This window comes from Carya illinoinensis, chromosome 4, assembly GCF_018687715.1.
Source record: "Carya illinoinensis cultivar Pawnee chromosome 4, C.illinoinensisPawnee_v1, whole genome shotgun sequence".
Taxonomy (NCBI): Eukaryota; Viridiplantae; Streptophyta; class Magnoliopsida; order Fagales; family Juglandaceae; genus Carya; species Carya illinoinensis.
Window position 1 is genome coordinate 1,661,568 of NC_056755.1, and position 13,863 is coordinate 1,675,430.

General features: G+C 35.6%; 2 protein-coding genes across 4 annotated transcripts; one reads left to right on the forward strand and one right to left on the reverse strand.

Annotated features, from left to right (window-relative positions):
- Positions 1-349: 349 nt before the first annotated feature.
- Positions 350-6,414, forward strand: LOC122307116 (translation factor GUF1 homolog, mitochondrial). 2 transcript variants are annotated; one of them, XM_043119765.1, is made up of 11 exons: positions 350-788; positions 2,102-2,852; positions 3,295-3,451; positions 3,580-3,634; positions 4,006-4,073; positions 4,152-4,256; positions 4,344-4,415; positions 4,778-4,891; positions 5,260-5,400; positions 5,497-5,556; positions 5,821-6,414. In XM_043119765.1, the coding sequence occupies exons 1-11, from the start codon at positions 438-440 to the stop codon at positions 5,984-5,986; spliced, it is 2,040 nt and encodes a 679-aa protein (XP_042975699.1). In that variant the 5' UTR covers positions 350-437; the 3' UTR covers positions 5,987-6,414. The 2 variants fall into 2 exon arrangements, with proteins under 2 accessions (XP_042975699.1, XP_042975700.1); XM_043119766.1 differs by having other exon boundaries at positions 4,152-4,252; positions 4,352-4,415.
- A 1,059-nt stretch (positions 6,415-7,473) lies between these two features.
- Positions 7,474-11,823, reverse strand: LOC122307765 (probable WRKY transcription factor 72). Of its 2 annotated transcripts, XM_043120849.1 has the most exons (7): positions 11,503-11,822; positions 10,997-11,066; positions 10,725-10,814; positions 9,389-9,904; positions 9,105-9,218; positions 7,983-8,949; positions 7,474-7,856 (listed from the first exon to the last, which is right to left on the reverse strand). In XM_043120849.1, the coding sequence occupies exons 2-6, from the start codon at positions 11,015-11,017 to the stop codon at positions 8,023-8,025; spliced, it is 1,668 nt and encodes a 555-aa protein (XP_042976783.1). In that variant the 5' UTR covers positions 11,018-11,066; positions 11,503-11,822; the 3' UTR covers positions 7,474-7,856; positions 7,983-8,022. The 2 variants fall into 2 exon arrangements, with proteins under 2 accessions (XP_042976783.1, XP_042976782.1); XM_043120848.1 differs by lacking the exon at positions 10,997-11,066 and having other exon boundaries at positions 11,503-11,823.
- Between the last annotated feature and the right edge of the window lie 2,040 nt (positions 11,824-13,863).

The window sequence follows — 13,863 nt, forward strand, 5'->3', positions numbered from 1 at the left end:
CAATAATATTTATATTTTAATTTTTTTATAATTGTAACTTGTCTGACGACAATTATCATATTTACATATAATTCTGCATGTAGGATAACTCTTATATTTCATCTAAAAAGGTTAAAATTTCACACAAATTTCTTTTTCTTAATAGGACACAACCTCATTATTTTTTATTGGAGAGGAAATCAATGCGTCGAACTCATTGGGCATGATTATTAACGACCGAGAAATTATAAATAAGAGTTGTGGAGATGGTATGAGCCCAACCCAACCAGAAGTTTTATTTGGGTCAAGTCCCGAGTCCCTACCGGCCCATATTACTAGCATACCCAAAACAAAACAAAACGTTGCCGTTCAATCTCAACAGCATCTGAGTTTAGCTTTGTCGCCTGTAAGAGGAGGGAGTGCTCGTTTCTCTTCCAGAGCTCCTAAACCCCCTCAAGATGGGTTATCTGAGCAGAGCTTCAAAGACCCTAACGCCACTCAAAGACCTATCTCTGGCACACACTCCCTCTAAATATGGACCATTTTCATCGATATTCAAAGACAACCCGTTGTGCGCCAGACTAAATAACAAACATTTTGGTTTGAGGTATGGATTCGCCTCTCAATCTCGCCAAAACAGCGAAGAGAATGCCATAGATTTGAGCCAGTACCCTTCCGAGAGGATCAGAAACTTTTCCATTATCGCGCACGTTGACCACGGCAAGTCTACGCTCGCTGACCGGCTTTTGGAGCTCACTGGGACCATTAAGAGGGGCCGTGGTCAGCCTCAGTACCTCGACAAGTTGCAGGTATATGAAAATTTTACGAATTATTTGTGAAGAAACATGAATTGGGTTTTCGCTGGAATGTTTATTGCTCTGGGTATATCGTACTTTATCTTTCATTGAAAGAAAAAAAAAAAGAAGAAAAAAATAGTACATGGTACTTACTTTTGATGGGTGAAGTTTATGTTTTGCTTGCTTATAGAATATAAAATGAAAGAGGTTTATGATTTGTTTTTGCTTGGCATAATGGGTGTGTTTCGAAGCTCATAATTATTCTTCAGGTTGTAAACTGGCATTGGATTAGCCAAATGCCAGTGCTTTTCATATTTTAAAGAATAGTGATGAAATTAAATCCACATTGAATTAGCTAAACACTTTTTATATGAACTATTAGCTATAGTAAATTCATCCCACATTTCATATATGAAAACAACTATAACTTCTTCAAACTAGTATTTTATTATCTCTTGTCTCACATTCATCCATCATTTGATATTATTATATTATATATATGGAATTTTTATGGATGGTACATATGAGATTTTTATTTATATAATATGAGATTTCATCATCTATGTACATATGAGATTATTATATTATAGATTGTTGAATTGTGAAAATAAAAATGAATATGATTGTTGGAGATTATTGAAGGTTATGAAAATAAAATAAAAAAGTATTAAAAAAATTAATTAAAGAAATATAAATAATAAAAAATAATAATATTTTATTATTATAGAGAATGTGTTGGCTAATCCAATGTAGATTTTAAGTGTTGAGTGTTCTCTTGTATACCATCTTGTGTACTGGTGCTATGCCTATTATTATTAATACTACCGTTTGGCGTTTACTTATCAAAAAAAAAAAAAGATTTTAAGTGTTGAGTGGTTAACTAAAAATTAAAAAGTTACATATTCTTCAAATTTTGAAGATTGAAATAGCCAATCCAATGCCAATGCTCAGGATGATGAATGTGTCTTACGCAGCCAAAAGAATATAATGCTTCCATAGAGCAATAAGACAACTCGTTAATAAGAAATACGGGGAAATCTTGGTTTTCTATAGGCTGCATTTGCGAAATTTGTATCTGTAAAATATTGTGTGTCTCGAGTAGTTATGTAAGCTTGAGATAATATTGGTATACTTCCTGTATACTCGGGTTTTGCCTATTTACGTGGATCAATAAAATCTCTTTTATCTATAAAAAAATAATAATAATAATAATATTGGCGAAAGACTCTTGTTGGTTTGTATTCAGTAATTGCAATACAGGCAATGTTGTATTACTTGATCTGTATTCTATTTGCTACTTATTTAGGAAATCTGGATTGTAATAGGTAGAGAGAGAACGGGGAATTACGGTAAAAGCTCAGACAGCAACCATGTTTTACAATCACAATTTTCATGGTACCAACATAAGTGATATGCAAGACAAAGCAAGTTTTCTACTAAATCTGATAGACACACCAGGCCATGTGGATTTCAGCTATGAAGTATCAAGATCCCTAGCAGCTTGCCAGGGTGTTCTTTTGGTTGTTGATGCTGCACAAGGTGTTCAAGCGCAAACTGTTGCTAACTTTTATCTTGCTTTTGAATCAAACCTGACAATAATACCTGTCATAAATAAGATTGACCAGCCAACTGCCGATCCTGAACGGGTTAAAGCTCAGTTGAAATCAATGTTTGATCTTGACCCTAGAGATGCTCTTTTAACATCTGCCAAAACGGGGCAGGGTCTGGAGTATGTCCTTCCTGCAGTTATAGAGCGCATTCCTCCTCCTCCTGGGAAGAGTACTTCATCTTTGCGTATGCTTTTATTGGATTCGTATTATGATGAATACAAAGGAGTAATATGCCATGTTGCAGTTGTTGATGGTATGCTGCAAAAGGGGGATAAGATTTCATCTGTAGCGACTGGCCAAGCTTATGAAGTTTTGGATGTTGGGATCATGCATCCTGAACTCACCCCCACTGGAGTCCTTCATACTGGACAAGTGGGATATGTTGTGAGTGGAATGCGTTCAACCAAAGAGGCTCGTGTTGGAGACACTCTTTATTCTAGTCGAAGCATTGTAGAGCCACTTGCAGGTATATATAGATATATATATAGCTGTATTTTATTCCCACTTTTTCTGTGTATGTGTTGAGGGTGTCTTTTCCTTTTTTTCATGCACTTCTTGTTGCTATTTGCAACTAGGCTGCACATTTTGAGAAGAATTAAACTGACAGACCCACAGGTCCACTACGGGAGTCAAAACTGAAACCTTCACATAAGGGCTCACATTTTGAAGCCATCAGCGCATGCTGAGAAAACATGAACACACCCCTTAATGGCTGTGTCGGTTTTACACTTTGGCATCATGAATTGACTGTTTGCAACACCCCACCCCCCCAAAAAAAAAAAAAAAGCGCACCCCCAAGAAGAGGGCTGATCTTTATTTCTTTGTATCACTATGACTTGGTAGTCTTGTTTTTTGGGTCTGGACACCTTCCTTATTTATGCGTGCTTTTGTATGCTTCCAAAATGTAGGATTCAAGCCTGCAAAACATATGGTCTTCTCTGGTCTTTATCCGGCTGATGGATCTGATTTTGAAGCACTCAATCATGCAATAGAGAGACTGACATGCAATGATGCTAGCGTCTCCATTACCAAAGAGAGTAGCACTGCACTAGGTCTCGGTTTTAGGTGTGGCATCCACTATTGAATGACTTGTTTCTTTTATTTTTTTATGGAAGAATTATGCTCATACCATTTGAAATTTGAACTCTTTATAAGGAGTAAGTTTCTTGTATACATGCATATGCTATCTGCAGGTGTGGTTTCTTAGGCTTACTTCACATGGATGTTTTCCATCAGCGGCTTGAACAGGTGATTTTTCCCTTGTTTTTTATGATCAAAAACCAAAAAAACGTGTTGGGTTATTCATAGGAGTTATTCTTGTGAGAGATGCTGACTACTATGGAAGAAAATAATACAGAGAAAATGGCATTCAGAGTTTCTAAGTGATACCTTTTTTAAGTTCTAGAATGTCCAGATTGAATTTTTTTTAATTGACCAAATCTGTTTCATTCGTCTGCTCAACATGGTTGACTATTAGTTCAGGTTATTTAACATGATATTTGTTTATTTTCATAATTTTTGGTTGTACCCTGCTTAGCGTTATCCATCATTTTCTTCTTCACCCTTTTTTTTTCTCTGTTATAGCTATTGAGAAACCATGTTCTTTTATGCAATAACAGGAGTATGGAGCTCATGTTATTTCTACTGTTCCAACTGTTCCTTATATTTTTGAGTTTTCTGATGAAAGGTACGTATTGTGATCTTGTGTTTGTGAGATAGCATTACCATACACGTTATTAAAAATTTTATCTTGTCCCTGTTCTAGCAAGGTTGAAGTACAGAATCCTGCTGCATTGCCCTCGAATCCCAAGCTACGTGTTACAGCTTGTTGGGAACCTACTGTACTAGCTACAATTATCATTCCTAGTGAGTAAGCTCTCATATTCCCTTATCAGAGTTATTTTTTGGCTGCATGCAAAGTGTATATTATCCTGTCTTCATCTGTTGTCCATTGAAGGTATGTAGGGGCTGTTATTACCCTATGTTCTGAGAGGAGAGGGCAGCAGTTGGAGTACACATTCATTGATAGGTAACTTTTGCGCCAAAACTGGTCTTAAATCATGTGCTAGTTATCCTCTGTGACTAAGTGTTCGTATGGTTAGCAGAATGTACAATACAAAATGTTCTTTTCGTTTTTTTTGGTTATATTCAAGGGTTGCCTCTTAAATATTTTTGTTGTGCTATGTTGCCTCATTCTCCCTTTTCTTCATTTCTACTTGAAATTTAGTGAATTGGTTTTATCAAAAGACAAGCCACTGTATGCTTTTTCTAGCATATGTTGTTATTAGGCCATGATGCTGTTGTTAATCGATTGTCTTTTTTAGATTGTCCAACTAATTATAGTCAAACTCATTCATAGTTGGAATATTGATATGAGTTTAATTCATGCAGTCAGCGGGCATTTATGAAGTATCGCTTGCCTTTGAGGGAAATTGTTGTTGACTTTTACAATGAACTGAAAAGTATAACATCAGGATATGCATCGTTTGATTATGAGGACGCTGAGTAAGTTTGATCCTGTCTCATAGCTCCTGCATGCATGCACACAAACCCCTCCTCATAACAATTCCCCCCCCCCCCCCCCCCCCCCCCTCTTCTCTCTGTTCCCCTTCTAGATGGTAAATACACCAAAGGGTAAAATATGCTAATTGGTGTCCCATAGAAAGTTCTATGCAGTGGTTTTGCAATTTTTTTTAGTAGCAAACAGGATTACAATAACTAGTAAGGGTTGTACTGCTTTGGTTAGAGTGTCGATGTCACAAGCGGGTAGGTCTTGCAGACAAGAAACGACCATATCTCTGAGCTATTCAGTAATTTAGGTTTAAACTTAATTTCCTCCTTGTTCGATGAGTTTTTATGTGTGTAATCAACAGCTATCAACAATCTGATCTGGTGAAACTCGATATCCTCTTGAATGGACAACCAGTTGATGCAATGGCAACCATTGTTCACACCTTGAAGGCACAACGTGTTGGTCGTGAACTGGTTGAGAAACTGAAAAAATTCATAGACAGGTCCGTCTATTTGGCGTTAATCGTTAATTTTTTATTTATTTTTTGTTCCCTGTTGGTTTCTTCTGCAGTAACCAAATATGTTCTGCTTTTGAGCAGGCAAATGTTTGAGATAACAATACAAGCTGCAATTGGAGTGAAGATCATTGCAAGGGAGACGTAAGTTCTGTTAATTTTTTAAAGGTTATCGTTTCCTTTTTTGGTGATTTTTCATGGTAAAAAGGGATCAAAACTTTTTGAAGTTTTACACAATTATTGACACTGTAATATTCTAATTCCTTAGTAAGTTTTTATGGGTTTCATTTGTGGAAAATCTTTTAAATGTGTTTCATTCCAAAGTTGTATATTGGATTTCAGTTGTCACTGGGATAACAAATTTTGTACATTTGAGTGTTCACTTGAGTCTGTTTACTTTGGTTTTAGTATTACGGCTTTGAGAAAGAATGTTCTCGCGAAGTGTTATGGTGGGGACGTTACTCGGAAGAGGAAGTTGTTGGAAAAGCAAAAGGAAGGAAAGAAGCGAATGAAGCGCATCGGTTCTGTTGATATACCTCAAGAGGCATTTCATGAACTACTGAAGGTTTCATGAAGAAGAAGTTCTGAAGAATTGGCCATATTCAGGATCGCTAATGTCAGTAATTCAAATTTACTCTTGAGATTGTTGACTAAAAAAGGCTTATAGAATGCAGGACCCACAATGTTGTATTTATGGTTGATAATAATCAACTGCACTTAGTTTTCAGTGAAGCCCTAGGTGCTTGTGATTAGGTCTTGGACGTGAAGAGCGCTTTCAAACTTTATGGTGGGGACTGGGGAGGCTGTTGGATAAGGCAAACAAGCTCTGTGGGCGACCTTCTGATGACTGCCAAGATTTCATGAGGAAAGAAACATGTATGATCATCAATGATTTTTCCTATAGCAAAATTTCTTTGTAGCATCTTAACCTTTTTTTTTTAAGTGTAGCATCTAAAGTTAGAGATGCTGGGAATAAAAAAACCTTGGTTTTTCGGGATTGGATATCATACGTTACCATAAAATTTCCCTTTTGTTGGGGTGGGGAGTTTTGAGTTTCGTGTTTCAGCATTAATCTGTTGATCCCTGCACATGAAGGTCCTTTTGCCCTTCTGTGAGCCATTACCCACCCCCCCCCCCCCCCCCCCCCCCCCGGCTCTCTCTCTCTCTCTCTCTCTCTCTCTCTCTCTCTCTCTCTCTCTCTCTCTCTCTCCAGAACATTAACTGTGATTGAGGTTAAATGGGGAATAATTAGATTACCTAATAAGCTTGCATTCACTAACTGTTCCCTAAACTTAAATTGCCAGCTAAGTTGTGTACTAGTATAAAGTTACTGATATTAATAATTGATCCAAGAGATTTTGTTGGGTTAATTTGTTGTGGTTCTTTAATCTAGTCCACGGTTAAAATGTAATACATTCTTCTTTTGGTTCCATAGTTCAAGCAGTAGTGAGCTTTGCTAGGTACAAGTAATTTCGGGCACCAAATTGCGTACCGACAACTTTTTTCTATTAAGAAAATAAAATTGAAAGAAGAAAAGGTCTTCTATTTCATAAAAATTATTTCCATATTTAATTCATACTGTTTCATTAAATGAATGCTTTACAGGTCAGTATCAGTGCACAATTTGGTACTTGAACTCGTTTGTAAGAAGAATTTTCCTTTTGTGAAAGGAAGGGAGCTTTAGGCAAAATTAGACTTATTTGATCCCCAATAGTGGGCAGGACTGTACATTTAGCCTAACCACACGACCCAGCCCGAAATTTCTGATTATTCCGGCCCAAAGTAAAAATGGACAGAAATGGAATACTTCTGTTTTCCTTCCGTATTATTACAGAAGCGTCGATTAAATATCCGTTCACCAAATTATTTAAAAAAAGAAAAGAAGAGAAAAGAAACACCTACTGGCAAAACGCTCCCAGACGATCATGTCTGCTGACAAATCCGGTGAGTCTTCACTTCCAGGCCAAAAGTAACCAATAAGACATCTTTCTAATATCAATACAATATATGATTAAACGACTTATTGAGATAATTATATAAATTATTAGCATGCATGTTTGGATCAATTTTGCCTTAATTTAAATCAATGAAAGTGCTTACAATTATTGAAAACAAGACAACATGCAGTTTAGTTCAAGAGCATGCACGACAACTCTTAAGATCTCAACTGTACACATACTGGAAACGTCAGAAGACGAAACTTGACAGCAAACTAAATTAACTGAAGATAAGACTTCATGAACACACTGGAAACAGAAAATATTTGTTCCAAAATTAGAAGTGGTAATTTACTGATCATGTTCGCCGAACATGTTCTAATTTCCAAAACAGCCGCTTCTAAATCTTAGTTGGCTGCAGTTGTAATAAGCGGTAGACGACCGAACTTGGAGAAATGAGATTGACCGATCCTCACAGCTCGCACGTACAGCTAGTGCCTAAGAAATCTGAAAGCGAAGGACGATGAAGGTGAAGCCATACATACCGAACTTCAATTACTGGGCAAAATAAACAAAATTCGAATCCACCCACGGTAGTATTATAAAAATAAAAAATAAAAAAGTTCAGAATACCCGATTCCATTCAAGTTCTGTTTCCTTTCGGAAAAAGGGTTTAGGAAGTGTGGAACGGAGAAGTCTTGCGGAAGTGGTCATGTTCGGTTTGGGTCGGAATGCCCAAATTCGGGTCGGGCCGGTGCATAGTGATGCCAGTGGTGGAGGATGCAGAAGTACTCTTGGAGACGGATAATGGCAATGAAAATCTGTTGAAGTAGCTTGTTGCGCATGCTTTCCCATTTTGAGCTGATGGATCAGGATAAACAGCCTGAACTGATTCACCCCACTTCGGCTTTTGGCATAATCTCTCTACTCCACCTTGGTTATCATGAGTTGCACCACCTCCTACCATTGATGAAATTGTAGATGCAATTGCCGACCTGAAAGTTGGGTCTGACGCAATTGCTTTGGTCAAGGTTTCAGTTAAGGACTCTTGAGAGGAAGCTAGGTGGTTCTTTTCCAAATACGATTGGTAGAAATGTTCTTGGGATTGTTTTCCTGGATTTAGGAATCCAGTGTGGGTTTGGTTGTAGGGTTCTGCAGTGTAACCACGGTATCCACTGCCCCAACCCGTTGGTGTGACAAGTTCTGAGGATGAGAAGCTAAGACTTCTTGAAGGAAATTTTGGGTTTGAAACAAAGCTTGAAGATGATCTATTAAAAAGAGTATGTGGAGGGGATGGAGAGGCATTGAGGTCCAGAGTGACGGTAGGGAAAAGGGGCGTTGAAGAAGAGTTGGGCAAGTAAAATCGTTTTGCTCTCGAGTTATCCAAGAGATTTAGATTAAATGCATTGAGTATAGGATCAGCAATCGTAGTGGTCATTGAACCGAGGCCAGGTTCAGATATAGATGAGCCAGATAATAGCATAGAAGCAGCAGCCGAAGTGGTGGAAGCCATAGCTGTGGCTGACGTTGAAAGGGGGTGGTTGTGGGTTCCTTCATAGGTGGTGATCAAGATGGACGTGTCCTCAACACATCTTTGCACCTGCAACCATGTAAAGAAGTATTAAATCTTTAATTTCAAGCATTATGTGAAACATTTTCGAATACCATTTGTTTTGCAAACATACGTAAGCCCATAAAATAAATCTCTAGTCCCTAAACAAAAGTCAAATTTTTTTTTTACATATGATACCGTACCTTTTTTTTTACAGGGCATTCAGGTGCAACTGTGCAACGATAGTATGCTCGAGGGCATGGGTTTCCTTTCGATATTTTCTGTCCATATTTCCTCCATTGGCATCCATCATTCATCTGTAGGAATGACATATTTATCACACTTTACCAAGTTTGCCAAAATTGATTTATCTATAACCAAATTTCAAAAGCTTCCATCCAATATTTGTCAGATTTATTAATTATGTCATAAGTGAAAAAGGGAAAGGAAAAAAAAGAAAAGAAACGTCATGGATTAGTATACTAACCGTTGGAGTATCACATCTAGCTCTCACAGAAACCCTAGCTCTCTTCACATGGGTTTGTTGTGAAATTTCGTCATCTCCATTTCTCATTGTTTTCAAAGTTTTACTTGGTGGCCTTGTGTCTCCAGCTACAACGATTTGTTTATTAGGCTCTTTTGAGCTTGGATCAGAAGCAAGCTCCGTAGACTCCCATCCAAGATTAAGGTTGTCCTTCCATTCTAAATCTTTAATAGTTTTGCTATTGCAAGGCCGGTTGTTGCAACCTTTCTCGTCTCTTTTCAGCTCTCTCGGACTTCTTCCGAGACAAAGAGTTACTAATTCATGAGATTCTTCAATTTGTTCATGTGAGGGAGCTGACTCTGTACATCTCTTTGAAGCAGCTTCTTGTTTAATGATGTCAAAGAAACTCAATTGTAGATATTGATAATCCTTCTCAATTTTCTCTAACATCATTTTTAATCTTTCATTTTCTTCTTTGACCTCTCCCATTTCAGCTTTGGCAGATTCAAGTTCAATGTCCTAGAAAAAATAATTAATCATGTGAGTGGTTCTCTGATTTTTTTTATGTGATTTTTTTAAAAATAAAATACGTCAATATACCAAAATACACTTCTTTAATCATTAAGTTAAAAAAAATTAAAAAAATATAAATACATAAGCAGTAAAAATAAAAGGGTAAACTCAGAGAATACTAACATTTTCCATATATGGCAGTAGAGTAGCACCACTCAACCTTACCTCTAGCATACTTTTTAACTTTTTTTTAAATTTTTTTAATTTTTTAATTACTTTCTTAATCTTTAAATAAAAGAAATTTATAGAGAGGTCAATGTTGAGCGGTACGGTAGCTTGTTCATTATGAAATCAGCAAGTGGTAATTGGAATATTGCAGCCTATTGGCTATGGTCGGTCAATGAAAGGGAAAAAAGGTACTGCATATGATCCCCGGAACAACTCCTGTGCACATCACCGTGACTTTTTAGAAGTTTCGTTGATCTTACCATTTTCAGAGAAAATGTGCATTGACTTCTGCATTGCAGCATTTATAGTCTACTAAAAATAAATCCAATTTTTCACCACAAATTTTTTAATTTATCGTTCTTAATAATTTCAATTGATATTCACGATCAATCGACCTGTTAAATCATTTAAAACATGTTATATCATTCGATATAATTAAAAATAATTAATAAAATTAAAAAGAAAATCTTTCTATCTATGATCTAAGACATGACAGAGAGAGTGAAATTAAGGAGAAATTATTATAACAGTGGAGGAACAAGTTACTAAAACTGCTACTGTAAACTAATATATATGTAAATATACTGCATGTACGTACCTCTTTGCCATGATTTCCCCAGTTCTTACAGCCGGGTGAAGATTGGTTCAAGTTACTCATGACCTCATGCAATTCTTTTCTGGTTTGAACCTAAAATAGAATTTGAGGGTAAATCTAGTCATGAATTCTGTCTTACCATAAAAACCAGACGATAAGTAGGTTATGTGATCATGCCGACGACGACGACGATGATGATGTTGCATGCAAATCTAATTCTTGAAAAATATTAAAACAGCAGAAAATATCGTGGTTTCCAAGTACTAAGTACGTACGTTGTACAATTCTCCGGCCATTCATTCCTCGAAAGTATTTGAAGTGTTGTCAAAACTTCATGATCAGTATCTAAATTCATGAAATAATTAGTGATACTTTGAGGGCTAAAGTACTGATCGAGTTTGACCAATTTAACACATAATTCAAGAACCAAAATCTGGTTTCACCTAAATTAAGCGAAAGATTCAGATTCAAAAACAAAACAAAACAAAAAAAAGAAACAAATTAGTTTCAAGGTAGACAAGATCGAACTCATCATAATTCAACCGACATGATGAAAAGAAAACCATATGGTTAAACGAAGTAGTAGTACTCCCGACATACTCAGAAATGGAAAATGGGCGTGCTGTATACACGATGATGATGATGATGATCACAAGAACATATACACTAAGATTGTAGGACGTAGGATTTAGAGGAAAAATAAAAAAAGAAACAGAAACCTGGGATTCATTCATTCACATGAAGAAGCTAGGGATAGAGCTGCTTTCATATACGTACGTACCTCATGTCTAGCCGCAGCCTGATCTTGGCTGCTGATCTGGTGAGCAAAAACAGATTCAAAACTGATCTTTTCTTCTAAACCTACAGCACATGAAGGGGTAGGCATTTTCAACATGCCTTAATTCCCAACCTTGCTTTGCTTGAGAAACATATATAACTCCTGATCCTCAACCCTTTACCGCACGGTCTCCCTTCTTATATATACACAAAAAAATAAACAAAGTAATGTACGTATTTTCAAACTTGGATTAAATTAATATTCAAATTAATCCCAGTGCATGCTTATTGCTTAATTATCTATCTATATATGTATCTATCTATCACACCCGAATACGCAGTCATGCCTAAAATGTCAACAGTACCCCAACCACGCGCAGCTCCAGCTTTTATTTTATTATTATCACAAGATTAAACTAGGAAATGAGAAGGATTCAATATCAACGTTTCCCAGTTAAAATATGGCCAGCTGCATATAAAATTAATGAGCTTTTTCCTAAGGCGGTTCATTTATTAATATAATATAGGATTAAATTAAATAAATATATATATAGTTGTTCTTTTTTTAATTAATTAAGTCTGTAATCATGATGTAGAACGTACGTAGTACGATTGAATTTTTAAGCCTGTGCATAGGGGCTAACAGTCAAAGTCTGAAATATTGTGAGCAGCCTGTTCTTGTACGTACGTGTCATCATCAATGGCGTAACCGGCCTGTGTTTAACGTCAATTATGTACGTGTCATTATAATATGTAGTTTCTAATATTTAGAATTACTTTATTATAAACAAAATAATATATAGTACTAGTTTAATTAATAGATAGAGCATCATATATATGACATCATATATATGACTATATATATATATGTGAATTTGCATGAATTATTGGTTATTTTGATGTGCTGAGAATTATTGAAACGTCCCGTTAATTTGAAAACATCATGACATCTAATTGAAATGATAATCCAAGAAATTAAAGTCTAAGCTGCATGTACTCATGTCTGCATGGACTACTTATATTCTATAGTGATTACACTATAAGATAAGTAGGTTTTTGTAACTAAGATTTAATGACCAAAATGACTATTTCTTACGGTTTTATCATTAAATTTTAGTCACAAAAATCCACTTATCTTGTAGTGTTAGTCGATGTTACAATAATTAGACTCGTTCCATTGAAATCATTATAAGCTGCGAGAACTAATTATTTTTTCCCAATAACATCACGATCGATGTCTCAAGATTGATCAGTTGAGAAATATTACAAATTAATTGCACTTGGTATGCGTATAATATTTAAGTGTTTGCATTTAATTATATTATGACGATCTTAATTATTTAAGAGCTATTATTTCGTGTCATGCCATATTAATAAAGTACATACTTCCTAATAGTTGGACATTAAAATATTTGATCAACGTTACATGGTGACCTTTGGTACTGTAAGGAGGCAAATTTCTATGTCATGAAGACTTTGATGATGCATATTAAAGAGCAGTTAATTGTGAAATTACCACTTGTTTTAAAAGTTTAAATTTATGAAAATAAGTAAATTTTATTTTATATTTCTATACTCCCCCTTACGTATAGGCCAGACTTCCATTTAATAAATGGACTTAACGCGTGAAATATTTAATTAAATTAGTAGAGTGTAGAGTCGGGATTCAAATTTAATATTAACTCTGCTCTAATATCATGTGAAATCTCCACTTGTCTTAAAAATTTAAGTTTATGGAAAGAGATAGATTTTATTTTCTATCTTAACATTAATAACCACCAAAGTTCTTTGTCTTGTGTTACTAGATTTAAGAACTTGGAAGTTTAGCCTCAAATATTATCAAATAATATCGCTTTCTTATACCACCTAAAATTTTTACCCTAAAAAGCTTTTCATATGGCCAAAACATATATATATATATAATTTAAATACCTACCACATCATGTCACGTACGTAATTTTTAATCCCTTTATAAATTATTATGGCATATAGTAACTTGACCTAATTAATTAGGTGAAATCTGGATGAGCCACAACTTGGCAATATATATAATAGACCAAATGATGAGCCTGCCCTCACCTTTGAGAGAAGACCAGCAGAGGGATACTGAACTAGTGGTCAACATGATGTCGACGTTGCACGACTTTTCTTCGAAATAATTAAACGTTATTGACGACCAAAAGTTTAGCCTTTTATGGCTCCATATATATGTTTCCAAGACAATTTCCATTTTCCACAATTGCAAGTTTCAACTTTATCCAACACTTGCATCATTAAGCTGATCATGTACTCCTAATTAAATTATAATTGCAGTATTATTATTATAATATGTGGACATAGAGATCAGGAGATCCACTACAAGAAA